Here is a 14,364-nt window from a genome sequence, read left to right as displayed (position 1 = left end):
GATCAGCCCAAAAAAACAAAACAGCAGAACTGGTCATGAGCCTGTAGAACGGCAGCTATCCATCGCAGCGCCATTCTAATCAGGTATTTGCTTGGGACTCTGGTCAAAAGTAGTGCACTACATAGAGAATAGGGTGCCATTTGGGATGCAGTTCATGTCTTAACTCAAGAGAACTCGGTCCTCCTCACTCACCCTTTACGCTGTCATAGCTGGGGTTGTAGAAACAGAAGTTATCGGTCAACTCTCTGCGCACCACCAGTTCTTCTGTGAAGGAGGAAACGGACTCGCCGGCACTCTTCCCACAGCACTTTACCTGCAGCACCACGCGCTGTGCAGACAAGTGACCTGGAGATAGGGAGGGAGAGAGGTAGGGATGGAGAGAGGGTAGAAAGGGGAGAAGGAAAGGGATGGAGGGATAGAGAGCGGGAGGAAGAGAAGGAGGGATAGAGAGCGGGAGGAAGAGAAGGAGGGACAGTCAGTGGATTCCACCTTGAGCTTCAGAAATAAGTTTGAAAACATTTGTATACAAATAACATTGGATACGAGCAGGCCTGCAACGCCTGTGTTTCTTTAGGTGGGAGTGGGGCTTCACACCGGGTGGGTGGGAGTGGGGCTTCACACCGGGTGGGCGCTAGGTGTATAAGGTCATAAGAGGTGTGTGTGTTTGTAGGCTGGTATCAGGTGAACACTGTTTTGAGTTGGCATGTTGAATTTAATTCAACATTTAGAAAGGGGAGAGCTGACACAGGTATGTATTGCAGGGTCATGGTGGGTGTGTGATTATAGGCTGAAATAACACTAGAGTTTGTGTTGGCACAAACTCCAGTAAGCGGCTTCCTCAACTGACCGAAGCGGATCCACGGCGAGAGTTGACTAACGGCAGAAGAATTGGGGTTGTTCCTCTGAGTGGCAAAGTTCTTGAGGCGCAGGTCGATGAAAGATTCCAACATGGCTATGCCTGCTGCACTGCCAGACTTGGCCCAATCCACCTCCTCTACCGTCTTGTCCACCTCCAGAGAGGACAATGCCTCTGCCCAGTCTACTGGCTGGAAGGAGAGAAGAGCTTCATTTATTTAAGGTTGTGAAAAGTTAAATATCTATGGAGTGGCCTATACCAACAGAGGAGGAAAGACGATGGAAAAGATATGAGGAAGAACTTAGGTCTTCTCTAAAAACAACATCAAACTTACTTCCACTTTAGTGTTTGCAGGTCTGGAGGGACTTACAGCAGAAGCTCCATTGGAAGGCTTTGCAAAGTCATCACCTTATTGCTTACACCTATCCTGTGCATTCTGCTAATACAGTGGAAGGGTGACGGTGGGGGGCAATGGGTTGTTTTCTGATCAGGCAAGAATTTAACAAACCCATTAACCAACCCAGTTTAGTGGATTGTGTCTATACAATTACCATTAAGGAATTCCTCATCTTTATGAGGCCCACATTCTATAAGCAACCTCTTACTTTGGCGGTTCGGAGAGCAGTGTGTGGGTGTTTGTCCACTAAAGGTATCTCTGTGAGGAACTCCTCCAGAAGCTTGGTGATCTTGTTACGGATCGTCCTGGCAGAATACTCCAGTTTGTCTGATGCCACCCAACAGGGCACCACGTTATGGGCATCGACCTGCGGTAGTGACGGGAAGACGTGATAGTTGACAGACTGGAAATCCTTTGTTAACATAGCCTGAGAAATTGAAGGACGAAAGCTATACAGGAATTCAATAGGTGTTCAGTGTTGGTATAACAGAGTGAGTTCCATCCCTGTTTACCCAACACGGGACACAAACCTTCTAACACAAATCTTTTGCACAATGATACTCAAGAAGCACCGGCGCTCAATAACACTGACCCAGAAAAATAAATGCATCTGGGTCTGGGTGCGACTTTCATCTGACTTTTACCCCATAATGTTAAATCAAGCCATAACACACCGTCTGTGCATTTTTGTTTTACAATGGACAAAAATGTTTGCTAATTGCGATGCAAAATATCAGAATTGCTGCAGCAAAATAAAGCACTTTTGCTCGCAACTATCACATAAAAGAAAAACTCTAAGTAATCCTGAAGGGACTGATCTTCATACTTGTATGAAGGGAATATCACACAAAAAACGCAAAGTAATCCTGAAGGGACTGATCTGCATACTTGTTTGAAGGGAATATCACACAAAAAACGCAAAGTAATCCTGAAGGGACTGATCTGCATACTTGTTTGAAGGGAATATCACACAAAAAACGCAAAGTAATCCTGAAGGGACTGATCTGCATACTTGTATGACGTAGACATCACACAAAATACGCTAAGTAATCCTGAAGGGACTGATTTGCATACTTGTATGAAGGGGATATCACAAAAAAAAAACTAATACGGAACCCAAACCGGCTGCGCGCGTGCTCCATCGTGCGCTATCGTGCATACATTTATTTTGTCCCCCTACACCAAACGCGATCACGACACGCAGGTTAAAATATCAAAACAAACTCTGAACCAATTACATTAATTTGGGGACAGGTCGAAAACATGCATTAAACATGTATGGCAATTTAGCTAGTTAGCTTGCACTTGCTAGCTAATTTGTCCTATTTAGCTAGCTTGCTGTTGCTAGCTAATTTGTCCTGGGATATAAACATTGAGTTGTTATTTTACCTGAAATGCACAGATCCTCTACTCTGACAATTAATCAACACATAAAATGGCCAACCGAATCATTTCTAGTCATCTCTCCTCCTTCCAGGCTTTTTCATCTTTGAATTTATATGGTGATCCATCTACACTTTCATAGTATTACCACGACAACCAGCAAAACAGTTCGTCTTTCAATCACCCACGTGGGTATAACCAATGAGGAGATGGCACGTGGGTACCTGCTTCTATAAACCAATGAGGAGATGGGAGAGGCAGGACTTGCAGCGCGATCTGTGTCAGCGCAGACGCTCGTTGGCGCACGCGAGCAGTGTGGGTGCAATAATTGAATAACATGGATTTCTAAATTTATTTTGCGACGCTCGCGCAAGCCACGTGTCCGGTCTGTTCAGCATTTAAGTAATCCTGAAGGGACTGATCTTCATACTTGTATGAAGGGGATATCCGATGGAAGCCCCTTTTTGACCTCCTCCACCCACTGCAGCGGTGTCCTTAGAGGGGAGAAGTCAGTCACTACTGCCCCAAAACGCCAGTCCTCCACAAACCCCGGCAGCAATTCTCCAGCGGAGCCCTGGAGCAGGTGGAACTGAATATCCAGGGCACTGCAGTCCTGTGAAAGGGGGGACAGATACATGCATGGGACAAGAAGGAAGCAGGTATAGAGGAGAATCTCAATTGGAATATCTCGATTCCTCTCGCCCCCTAGCATCCACTCGATGAGGAGGAGGAAACGTGGAAAGAAATGCGCTTGTAAGAAATGAGGCTGTCCTCCTCTATCACTCCATCAGGCAAATTACATTTACAGAGATGGAATCTCAAAATACTTATGTTTAAAGTGGTAAAAAAATCGAATGTTGCCAGTTGTGCTAGACATTTTATAGATAAAAAGATAAGTAGCGTATAGTTTTTAAATATGTGAATGCTTTTCTCATCCGAGAATATAACAGCTGCTCTTCGAGGGCGCATTTCAAAACTTTTCCAGGGTAGGATACACCTGAGCATCCTACAACCAAGGAGAGGAGCAAACTCCTCCCTTCACCCATTATACTGACACTCTCCTACATATGGCAGCCACGTATAGGTTTCTGAGTCATGGAAGAGAGGAGGACAGAGTTGGAGAGGACAGACTTTTTGCCAATTGAGAATCTTCCTTGGGCGACTGATTGGGCTATAAACAAGTGTAAGAACTTGGAGGGGAGCCGGGCCGGATGTCAAGACGACGACCCAGATGTCATATCCTCACATTTATTTGTTTACAATCACAACATGAGTAACCTGCTTAATTGCTAAGTTAAAAAGGTCTGAAGTATCAAAGTCCACTTGCATTAGGATCACACAGGACACATAATTCTCAAAGGCCTCATGAACTCATGACACAGCGCATAACGATCGTAGGGGGGCGGCCACCGGGACGGATGCCAAGACAAAAACCGCACATAAGAAAAGACAAGCACTCAACCTCGACTTTGGTTCAATTCATTTTTAATTTGCTGTGGATCAACAAACAGATTCGCATACAGATTCTTCAGGTTTGTGTTCGTTGATTCACTGAAAATGTCAAATGAACAGAACTTAAGTCAAGGTTGGAATTAGTCTTTTCTAGTGTGTGGTTTTTACAGTTGTTTTAGGATACTAGTTGTTTTGGCACTGATTGGCCCAATCAGTTCTTGCACTGGTTGGGCCATCTCCATCTCAAAGTCTCCCAGCAGCTGTTATTTTCTCAATTGGGAAAACAATTTGAGCCAGTCCCTAGATGCAGGTAGTCTTTTTTTCCATCATGAATCTTGTTCTGGAGGAATCTCTGCTCCAAAATCATAAAATCTGATTTTAAACCTAACCTTAACCACACTGCTAACCCTAATGCCTAACCTTAAAATTAAGACTAAAAATAATGTTTGTTTATATGAATTTTTACAATATAGTCAATATTGACTTTGCAGCTGGTCTATCTAAGGGGGGAATTCAAAAAAAAAAAAAAAGGTGCTCAGTTCTGCCTCCAGGGAAAGACTCATGACAATAAAAGTCAACCTGCTCCCTAGATAGAAAGAACAGGGAAGAGAACACACAAGTCATTTTCACCCCAGACAACAATGGAGGGTTTCTCTACCGTAGCAACTTCCTCCAGTCCCCTCAACATGAAGCCAAAATGGCGGATGGTGGCCAACTCTGGGTTTTGTGTTATCACCAAACAGAAACAGATATGCAGGGGCAGCTTCTCTTCGAGGGCAAGCTGCTGGGCATAGATCAATGCCCAGTTATCTACAGTAAGAGTCAAAGAGAGAAGCAAACATTCTGTTACTGGTGAATATGGCTGCAAATACTGAAATGAATCCACAGAAAAATGTCCCACTACAATGCCAACCCAAACTATACTGGCTTGAATAGTTTATTTTCCCATTGTCATTTCGAGCATGGTGGATGCATAACCAGGCCAAAACACAGCTCAGCAGTGTGGAAAGGCTACATTCAAATCCCTTTCTATCAGACATCTTGTTTTTTGTTTGTTTATTTAACTTGGCAAGTCAGTTAAGAACAAATTCTTATTTACAATGACGGCCTATTCCGGCCAAACCCGGACGACTCTGAGCCAATTGTGCACCGCCCTATGGGACTCCCAATCACTGCCGGATGTGATACAGCCTGGAATCTAACTGTAGTGATGCCTCTTGCACCGAGATGCAGTGTCTTAGACCACTGCGCCACTTGGGAGCCCACTGTATATTGGTAGTGGATATACTGGAGATTCTCACCTTGGACCCTGTGATCCCTGTTCATCCAGTAGACTACTCCCTCTGAACCTTGCTTTATCTTCTGGGTTTGGGACAGAAAACGGAGGCGCTTCTTGTTGAATTTCAAGTCCTTGTCCTTCCGTTGCTTTGCCACCACACCCTGCAGCCAGACCTCTTCTCTCTCCCCCTTCCCCTCTTTTACAGCCTGCAGCTTCTGCTTTTTGGTGCTGTCCATTTTGGCAAATGTTGCCTTGCGTTTTTCTGCTGGCATGGTGGTTCGATTATTAATGCTGCTTAGGCCTACTAATTTGGTAAAGGAGCAGTGTCTTTGGCTCTCGAGTGTCACAAACTTCCAAATGTGCTTGGATGCTGGAATGAGCAACAAACTAGATAGAGGGAAGCATTGGAGGATAATTACTAAAGAAATACCACTTTTTCATCTTCAATACATTTTCTAATAATGCAAGCAACCATGACAAAACAGGATGTTATCATGCAGACCAAGGCACCATTTGAAGTAAGCCAGGAAATAATTAAATGACAATCGCACTGAAATGTTTGGCAAGAAATGCCTTACCTGCGATGCATGCAGATTATTGTAAACGTGTATCGCAGTCCTTTTCAGATGTTAAACTGAGGATTCTTGATATGTATGTATTCAAACAACAGCAGATACGTGCACACCTATATGCGTGTCGTGTTCTTTTTGTTTTGTAAGAGCAGATCTTTTTTGAAGGGGGTACTATGACAACTACACATCCCAAAATGCCATTCGTGTCTTTAGTTTTCGTGCGTTAAGACGTTTTGCAGTCGTCACTAGTTACCACAGCCACAAAGTCATAAAGCTCCCCCATGTCTACAATTGATCTTCTTAAAATGTGATTTTAAACCTAACCTTAACCACACTGCTAACCTTATGCCTAACCTGAAATTAAGACCAAATAGCACTTTTTGTAACGAAATAGCAAATGTCGTCTTTGTGGCTGTTGTATCTAGTGACTACCGTTTAGACGGGTGGGGGTATTTGACGTAGCTAGATAGCGTGCTAATTTTAGGGAATTTTATCCAGAATATTTTCCTGTGTGTAGCTACAGATTTCCACAGTATGAGCAACGTTGGTTTTTCGGCTACACGGGGGATCACCTCGGGTGTACCTGATAAGGTCGACATGTCTTTAGGTAAGGCCGCTCGCGACACCGTTGATGTGGGTGGGTCACCAGCAGCTCGAGCTTGGTTGTTGTAGCTAGCTTGCTATTTTGCTAAATGTTCGCATATGAGGAATCATAATATGCATCGTTATATAGCTAATTACATGCATTTATTTTAGATACATTACACTGTCTATTTCAAACTACTTATCTACTACTCTGGGCAACTTTGTTTGCTAACCGCTAGTTAGCTGCGTTCATTCAATGCGACCAAGCCAATTTGCCACTACTAGTCAGTTAACGAACAGCCAGCTAACGTTAGTTGTTGTTATGCAGGTCTATTGGCCCATCCAAATGTCAGCGAGAATGGTTAATGTAGTTTGTTAGTTAGTTAACTAGAATGTACAAATTCAGCCAAGACTTCCAAGAGCCAGACAAACTTTAATTCATAAGCATGGCATACATAACGTTACATTGACTGAAAGAGCTCACTGACAAGTAAACTTATTGTTTTGTTCATCTGACTATCCTAGATGATATAATTCGTTTGAACAAGAAAGAGCAACAAGCAAGGAGGCCGGGCCCGGGGAACCGCAGGCCACTACAGCAGGGGACGGTATTTGTCCAAGGGAAGCCAGTTGGAGCGAGGGCCAGGGGACAGACCCAAAGACGTGTGTACAGTAGTTTTGTTTGTGGTGCTCATCACTGCAGCTAGTTCTCCATTGTTGACTATAAACTAGGTGGTTCGAGCCCTGAATGCTGATTTGGCTGACAGCCGTGGTATTTCAGACCATATACCACAGGTATGACAAAATATGTATTTTTACTGCTCTAATTACTAAGGGCTGTATCCAGGCACTCCGCTTTGCATCTTGCATAAGAAGAGCCCTTAGCCATGGTACATTGGCCATATACCACACCCCCTTGGGCGGCAGGTAGCCTAGTGGTTAGAGAGTTGGGCCAGTAACCGAAAGGTTGCTAGATCGAATCCCCGAGCTGGCAAGGTAAAGAATCTGAACAAGGTAGTTAACCCAGTGTTCCTAGGACGTCATTGTAAATAAGAATTTGTTCTTAACTGACTTGCCTAGTTAAATAAAGGTTTAATTTTATTTTTTTAATATTGCTAAAATAACTTCAAATAATCATGCCAGTGAACTAGTTAGACCTTCCAGTACATCACATCAATTGGATTCTCCACATGAAAAAGAAGCCGTGTCATTTCCAGGAGGTGGTGTACCAAGAGGTGCGATAACCAGAGCGGGTGTTGGAAGAGGCCGAAAGATTCCCCCTCCGGTTGGTCGACGCCGGGGTCAAGGGATTATCACTGGACTGGCAGCCCGGAAGACTGCAGCACTACAGCAAGGCATCAGTCCGCTCAACCGACCTGCTATCAACCGGGTACTAAGGGCTCATACATCTGGGACATTTTCATTAGGGCACACTGTAGCAAAACGTGCATCAGAACCAAAATGAGCATCCCTTATTGGACAAGTTAAGATAATACCTCGCTGTTTCGAACTGTTTTCTTCTGTTTCATGCCTAGTTAACATGACCCTTGTTGGGATCGAAGAGGAGAGAGTTAGTTTCCAAAGAAGTCCTTGCTCCTCTGTTCACCATCTCTATTTACATTTTCTCTCCCAGAAGTTACAGTCCTTCAACAACCGATCGCGACCCTTCAACAACCAATCACGGCCTTTTACCCAACCAGCCCAATACAGACAGATGCAAGGCCAAAGGAGGCCGTACAGACAGACAGACGTACAGAGAGTCCTCAACTCAACGAGACCCTTTCAGCCGCGGAGACGGTGAGGAAATAAGATTTGTAGCATTACTTCTGGATGACTCCCCTCCATGGAATATCACTTCGTCTCACTATCAGCCGGTCCTAGACCGCTATCTACCCCTTCTTCCCTTTGGCCCTAACCCTTCAATATTTGCAGATCTGTATGTATTAAAGGGCCAATCAGCTGTTGAAACAATAACAAAGTGTTCTCCCTGCTACTGTTATTAGTAAACAGCTGAGGGATTTGGAGTGAAGAAATGTAACCATTCTAAAATGCATACAGCTATGGATGCAAGGACTGACCATCCATTATATCAAAAGTATAGTTTTAACCATGTGTTGAAGCTATATGGTGTTTGTTTACATTTACTTTGTTTACAAACATTGGAGTAAAACAAGCTTATATTTTGGGTTCTGATGGGGTACGACTGTTGAACTAAGCTCATGAGGCCTTTAAGTTATATTCAAGAATCGATGAGTACATTTAATTCATTCAAGTCCAAAAAGGGATGTAGCAACTGCAGATTTCCTCTTTAAGTAATGTGGGGGAAGCGCCATTTACACTGCTTTTACCTATATAGGCCTATAAGATCTGAAAATATCAAAGAGTTAACATCAAAGCAAAGGGGTAGGGAACAAATTGGCACTGGCTCTGTCTAACGCTGAGAATCACTGCAGTGTTGTTCTAAGTGCTCTCCAATGACATTGCACAAACGAAGGACATCATGGAACATTTCCATCTCCATTCCTAGACCAACCATCCATTTTGTCTTCTCCTTGTAGGCCCTTGCCCCCTGTCCAAACCCAGAGAGAAGCCCGCCAGGCCACGTTTCTCTTCCGCAGGGGCCTCAAGGTACACTCTATTGGCCCGTAGGTGTCTCTGACCGTATGTAGACTTAAAAAAAAAAAATTGGACACAGTGCAATGAAAGTCCTGTCTTTGTCTCACCTGTACATTCTTCCATACTCCAGGTTCACACCCAGGTGCCGAAGCCAGCTTTAACCTCTATACCCCCTGCCCCAGTTAGAACTCGCCGGTGAGTATTTGACGTGTGTGTGGATGGGTGTGAGACTGCTAACACATTCTGACTGTCGCCTCTTGACAGACGGCATTCCACTCTATAATATAGTGCACCCTCATCATTCTTGAAGACTACACATCAAACCTTTGTTCGTCATTATCCACAAGTCGTCTAACCGTATGTCTGTCTGTCCACTAGGTGGCGCACGTCAACAAACAGCAGTGGGATCCTGACCGTTTCCATCGACAACCCCACTGCCATTACACAGTCTGAGTGAGTCGCATTATGAAGCCACACATACCACTATATGAGCAGAGGATGACTAAATACATTGGGCCAGTAGTTACCATACCAAAGAACCTGATCATAATTAAGGGCCAGTAGTTACCATACCAAAGAACCTGATTATAACTAAGGGATAGTAGTTAATATACCAAAGAACCTGATCATAACTAAGGGCCAGTAGTTACCATACCAAAGAACCTGATCATAACTAAGGGCCAGTAGTTACCATACCAAAAAACCTGATCATAATTAAGGGCCAGTAGTTACCATACCAAAGAACCTGATCATAACTAAGGGCCAGTAGTTACTATACCAAAGAACCTGATCATAATTAAGGGCCAGTAGTTACCATACCAAAGAACCTGATCATAACTAAGGGCCAGTAGTTACCATACCAAAGAACCTGATCATTAACTAAGGGCCAGTAGTTTTTCCTAGTCCGTTCAAGTGGTATGAGAGCGGCAGGTAGTTAAGAGCTTTGGGCCATTACCAGAAAGGTCGCTGGTTCGAATCCCCATGCTGACTTGGTGAAGAATCTGTCTGTGCCCTTGAGTATTGCCCTTAACCCTAATTGCTCCTGAAAGTCGCAACGGGTAAGAACATCTGCTAAATGACAAAAAAATGTAAATAGTCCTAGCCCTATATATACAGTGGCGACCAAATATATTGGCACCCTTGGACTTTTCTTACATCATTTGTTACTTCTTCTAAAATAATAAGTCAGTTCGGCAAATTTCTGCCTGCTAGTGCTGCCCCGGTCAACTGTAAGTGCTGTTGTCAAATCAAATTTTGTTCATCACATACACGTGATTGACAGCGGTGACTGTAGGTGTAGCGAAATGCTTGAGAAGTGGAGCAACAACGACTCAGGCGCAAAGTGGTAGCTCACAGAACGGGACCGCCGAGTGCTGAAGCGCGTAAAAATTGTCATACCGAGTTCCAAACTGCCTCTGGAAGCAACGTCAGCACAATAATTGTTTGTCGGGAGCTTCATGAAATGGGTTTCCATGGCCGAGCAGCCGCACACAAGCCTAAGATCACCATGCGCAATGCCAAGCAACGGCTGGAGTGATGTAAAGCTGCTGCCATTGGACTCTGGAGCAGTGGAAATGCATTCTCCTGTGTGATGAATCACGCTTCACCATCTGGAAGTCCGACGGACAAATCTGGGTTTGGCGGATGCCAGGAGAACACTACCTGCCCCAATGCATATATTTAAATGTTATCTTTATTTAACTAGGCAAGTCAGTTAAGAACACATTCTTATTTTCAATGACTGCCTACACCGGCCAAACCCGGACGATGCTGGGCCAATTGTGCACAGACCTATGGGACTCCCAATCACGGCCGGTTGTGATAGATCCTGGAATCTTCCTATGTTTACCAACAACCAAATTAAGCAGATTGCTTTGCTGCTTCTGGTACTTGGGGCCTTGAATGTGCGCAAGACATCATGAAATCAGCAGATTATCAAGGTGTTTTGGAGTGCAATATTCAACCCACTGTCCAAAACTGTGTCTGTCTGAAGGTTGTGGAACTTCCAGCAGGACAACAACCCCAAACACACATCAAAAGCACCCTGGAATGGTTCAAGAAGAAATGCTGGACTGTTCTGGAGTGGCCAGTGAAGAGTTCCAATCAGAATCACATCCATAACCTATGGCAAGAGCTGACATCTGCCGTTGGTGGAGGGCACTCCTCAAACATTGAAGAATTAGAGCAGTTTGCTACTTTAAAGTTAGCCAAATTGCCAGTAGAAGGATGTTACAAGCTCATTAATGGCTACAAGAAGTGTATGTCTGCAGTTCTTGTCCAAAGCCTGTGCCACCAAGTACTAGCTCCGGGGTGGCAATAATTGTGTCCATTCATCTTTTATTTTCACAATTCTAAACTTACATTTACAAAAATAAAATTGTTTCTGCAATGTAGTTTTAGAATAAATAGGGAATTATTTAAGAAAAGTGCATGGGTGCCATCATATTTTCAGCAACTGTCCATAACCACTCCCCATATTTTCTTCTCTGTTCTCCAAGGCCTCCCGGTGCTTGGTCCCTGCACCCCCCGGCCCCCACCAGCTCTGCCCCAGTCAAGATGAAGGTGGAAGAGGAGAAGAAAACGGAACCACCTAAAGGAGTCCCCTTGCAGTTTGACATCAACAGTGTGGGGAAACCGGTGAGAATAAGATAGAATTGGGCAATCATACACAAAGGCTATATTTACAAAGGCAGCCCAATTCTGATGTTTTGGCACATTTTTGGCAAAAGAGCTAATCTGATTAGGTAAAATATCAGAATTAGGCTGCTTGTGTAAACACACCCCAAGTTGTTTCAGATCATGTCCTCGTGAGCCTCAATTTACAAAACATTAGGAACAGCTGCTCTTTCCATGACAGACTGACCAGGTGAAAGCTATGGTCCCACCTGTTGAATCCACTTCAATCAGTATAGATAAAGGGGAGAAAGAAGACAGGTTAAAGAAGGATTAGGCCTTGAGACGATTGAGACATGGATTGTGTATTTGTGCCATTAAGAGGGTGAATGGGTAAGACAGAAGATTGAAGTGCCTTTTGAACAATATGGTAGTAGGTGCCAGGCACACCGGTTTGAGTGTGTCAAGAATTGCAACATTGCTGGGTTTTTCCATGCTCAACCGTTTCCCGTGTGTATCAAGAATGACCCACCAACCAAAGGACACCTAGCCAACTTGATACAACTGTGGGAAGCATTGGAGTCAATATGGGCCAGCATCCCTGTGGAATGCTTTCGACACCTTGTGGAGTCCATGCCCTGACAAATTGAGGCTGTTCTGAGGACTAAAGGGGGTGCAACTCAATATTAGGAAGGTGTTCCTAATGTTTTGTACACTCCGTTTAAATGTTATGAATGGTTGTTTGATGTAAATAGTCTAACTCCCCCTAGTGGTTCAAGATCTAAGTTTCCCCCTGAGAATTGGTGAATAGTGTCGTTCATTAGTGCACGCTGAAGCAAAAAGGTTTAAAAACATGCAATGTTAACAAACTTATTGAAGTTCAGATAGTGTCTCCCTGATTCTGTCAGTTTGTCTCCATTTCGTTTCTAGTGAACTGGACCCAGTTATACTGTATGTACACACCATTATATGCAAATGTATTATATGTACATAAGTCAGACCTCTCTCTGCTACCACACGGCAAGTGGTACCGGAGCGCCAAGTCTAGGTCCAAGAGGCTTCTAAACAGCTTCTACCCCCAAGCCATAAGACTCCTGAAAAGCTCATCAAATGGCTACCCAGACTATTTGCATTTTTTTGGTATTTTCTTAAAACGGCATTGTTGGATAAGGGCTTGGAAGTAAGCATTTCACTGGAAGGTCTACACCTGAAATTATTCGGCGCATGTGACAAATAACATTTGATATATTTATATTCTGGTCTCTGACATTGCTAGTTATATTTAAAAAATTCTGTTTTTTTTAAATTATTATTTCTAGGTATTACTGCACTGCTGAAGCTAGAAACCCAAGCATTTCGCTGCACCTGCAATAACGTCCGTGTACATGACTAATACATTTTGATTTGATGTGAATTGAATGTTTTTCTGACAAGCTTTCTCTCCCAACTGTTGTCACATCAGACTGCGATGACTTTGAATGAGCGATTCCGCATCCTGAAAGACGAGCGCGTCGCTACTGCGCAGACCAGCAAAGGCAGCCGATTCGTCACTGGGTTAAGACAATGACACGAAGGAAAAAAGAGAAGGTGGATCCCCAAAACCTTTGTGTCCCAGACAGACACACGCACGGATCCCCACCTATCTGATGATATAGAACCATTTTAAAAGGACCCTGAGCTGTTCGTAAGCTGATCCTCCTGAGTGACTTTTTTTATGGAACAGACTTGGGGTAGAAAGAGAAACATGAAAACTATACGGGTGCAATTATCGTGGAAGATGAACAATCTTAGTTTTTTTTACCATGATGGAACCCTATAGCATTATCTGTAACATTGTACTCAGATGTTGGTGTTCAGGAGCTTCAACATTTGTCAGGACAAAAAGGAAAATACTTTTCTCAAGAGTGCTGCTGCGGGAGTTGATTTGGAAGATTGTTTTTCAAGAGGGAGGTTGCTTTGTGCCAGTAACGAAGGGTTTTGTTTAGTGTACTTTAAAAAAATTCTGTTTTGTTTTTACAATGTTTCAAAGAAATGTGGCACATTGTTTCCAACACAAGCCTTAACCACAGTTCACTACACCTATACACCAGAGGAGGCTGGTAGTAGGAGCTATAGGAGGACAGGGTCATGGTAATGGCTGGAATGGAATAAATGGAACTTATCAAACATATGGAAACCACATTAATAGCATTACAATGAGCCCGTACTCCCATAGCTCGTCCCATCAGCCTCCTATAGCTCCTCCAACTTCGGCATCGAAGTGGCATGAAAAGTGTTTCCCGTTTGACAACAGCCGATGGGACTCGCTGTACCAAAATTAACGAATTGCGGGAATCAACGCAATTACGCATTCTCAGTAGGATGCTAGTATGCTGATATTTGTTGCTTACGTGCATTCAGTTTTATTAAACAGTAGGCATACGATCTAAATAGTATGCCGTTGGAGTAAAATATTAGGCAAGCCTTTTTGATGTAAAAGAAATATGGTAGAATGTTTTTTATATGTATAGATATGGGCTACTGTTCTATAGGAAATGTTATACTTTTAAATGTTTTTATACTAACAACAAAGTCATTTTGTTGAATTAAATCCCTAATTAACATACGAAAA

General features: G+C 43.5%; 2 protein-coding genes across 5 annotated transcripts in view; one reads left to right on the top strand and one right to left on the bottom strand.

Moving 5' to 3' along the window:
* cpdp (CPD photolyase) overlaps positions 1–6,129 on the bottom strand; it is a 24,501-nt gene extending 18,372 nt beyond the window's left edge. Inside the window, exons 1-7 of one of the 2 annotated variants that reach the window (XM_071376326.1) lie at positions 5,946–6,129; positions 5,390–5,754; positions 4,747–4,931; positions 3,067–3,249; positions 1,462–1,620; positions 848–1,046; positions 193–345 (exon numbers count right to left, since the gene is read on the bottom strand). In XM_071376326.1, the coding sequence (XP_071232427.1) occupies positions 193–345; positions 848–1,046; positions 1,462–1,620; positions 3,067–3,249; positions 4,747–4,931; positions 5,390–5,754; positions 5,946–5,956 (1,255 nt within the window). In that variant the 5' untranslated portion in view covers positions 5,957–6,129. The remainder of the gene's footprint in view (positions 1–192; positions 346–847; positions 1,047–1,461; positions 1,621–3,066; positions 3,250–4,746; positions 4,932–5,389; positions 5,755–5,945) is intronic. The other variant, XM_071376327.1, reaches the window with a different exon arrangement.
* On the top strand, positions 5,753–14,364 carry LOC139559890 (UAP56-interacting factor). Of its 3 annotated transcripts, none has more exons than XM_071376330.1 (9): positions 5,753–5,885; positions 7,050–7,319; positions 7,742–7,914; positions 8,158–8,321; positions 9,083–9,169; positions 9,271–9,335; positions 9,519–9,593; positions 11,639–11,777; positions 13,216–14,364. In XM_071376330.1, exons 2-9 carry the CDS (start codon positions 7,273–7,275, stop codon positions 13,318–13,320), a joined length of 855 nt encoding a protein of 284 aa, XP_071232431.1. In that variant the 5' UTR covers positions 5,753–5,885; positions 7,050–7,272; the 3' UTR covers positions 13,321–14,364. The 3 variants fall into 3 exon arrangements, with proteins under 3 accessions (XP_071232431.1, XP_071232429.1, XP_071232430.1); XM_071376328.1 differs by lacking the exon at positions 5,753–5,885 and adding an exon at positions 6,240–6,546 and having other exon boundaries at positions 7,050–7,187; positions 9,083–9,152; XM_071376329.1 differs by lacking the exon at positions 5,753–5,885 and adding an exon at positions 6,240–6,546.

This window comes from Salvelinus alpinus, chromosome 30 (assembly GCF_045679555.1).
Source record: "Salvelinus alpinus chromosome 30, SLU_Salpinus.1, whole genome shotgun sequence".
Classification (NCBI taxonomy): Eukaryota; Metazoa; Chordata; class Actinopteri; order Salmoniformes; family Salmonidae; genus Salvelinus; species Salvelinus alpinus.
Note: the sequence above shows the minus strand (reverse complement) of the source record. Positions and strands in the feature narration are given on the sequence as shown.

Coding starts and splice junctions, on each gene's coding strand:
- LOC139559890 (XM_071376328.1), top strand. CDS start 6,474: ATGAGCAACGTTGGTTTTTCGGCTACACGGGGGATCACCTCGGGTGTA. Junction 7,188..7,741: donor CAGGGGACAGACCCAAAGAC/GTGTGTACAGTA, acceptor TGTCATTTCCAG/GAGGTGGTGTACCAAGAGGT. Junction 11,778..13,215: donor TCAACAGTGTGGGGAAACCG/GTGAGAATAAGA, acceptor TTGTCACATCAG/ACTGCGATGACTTTGAATGA.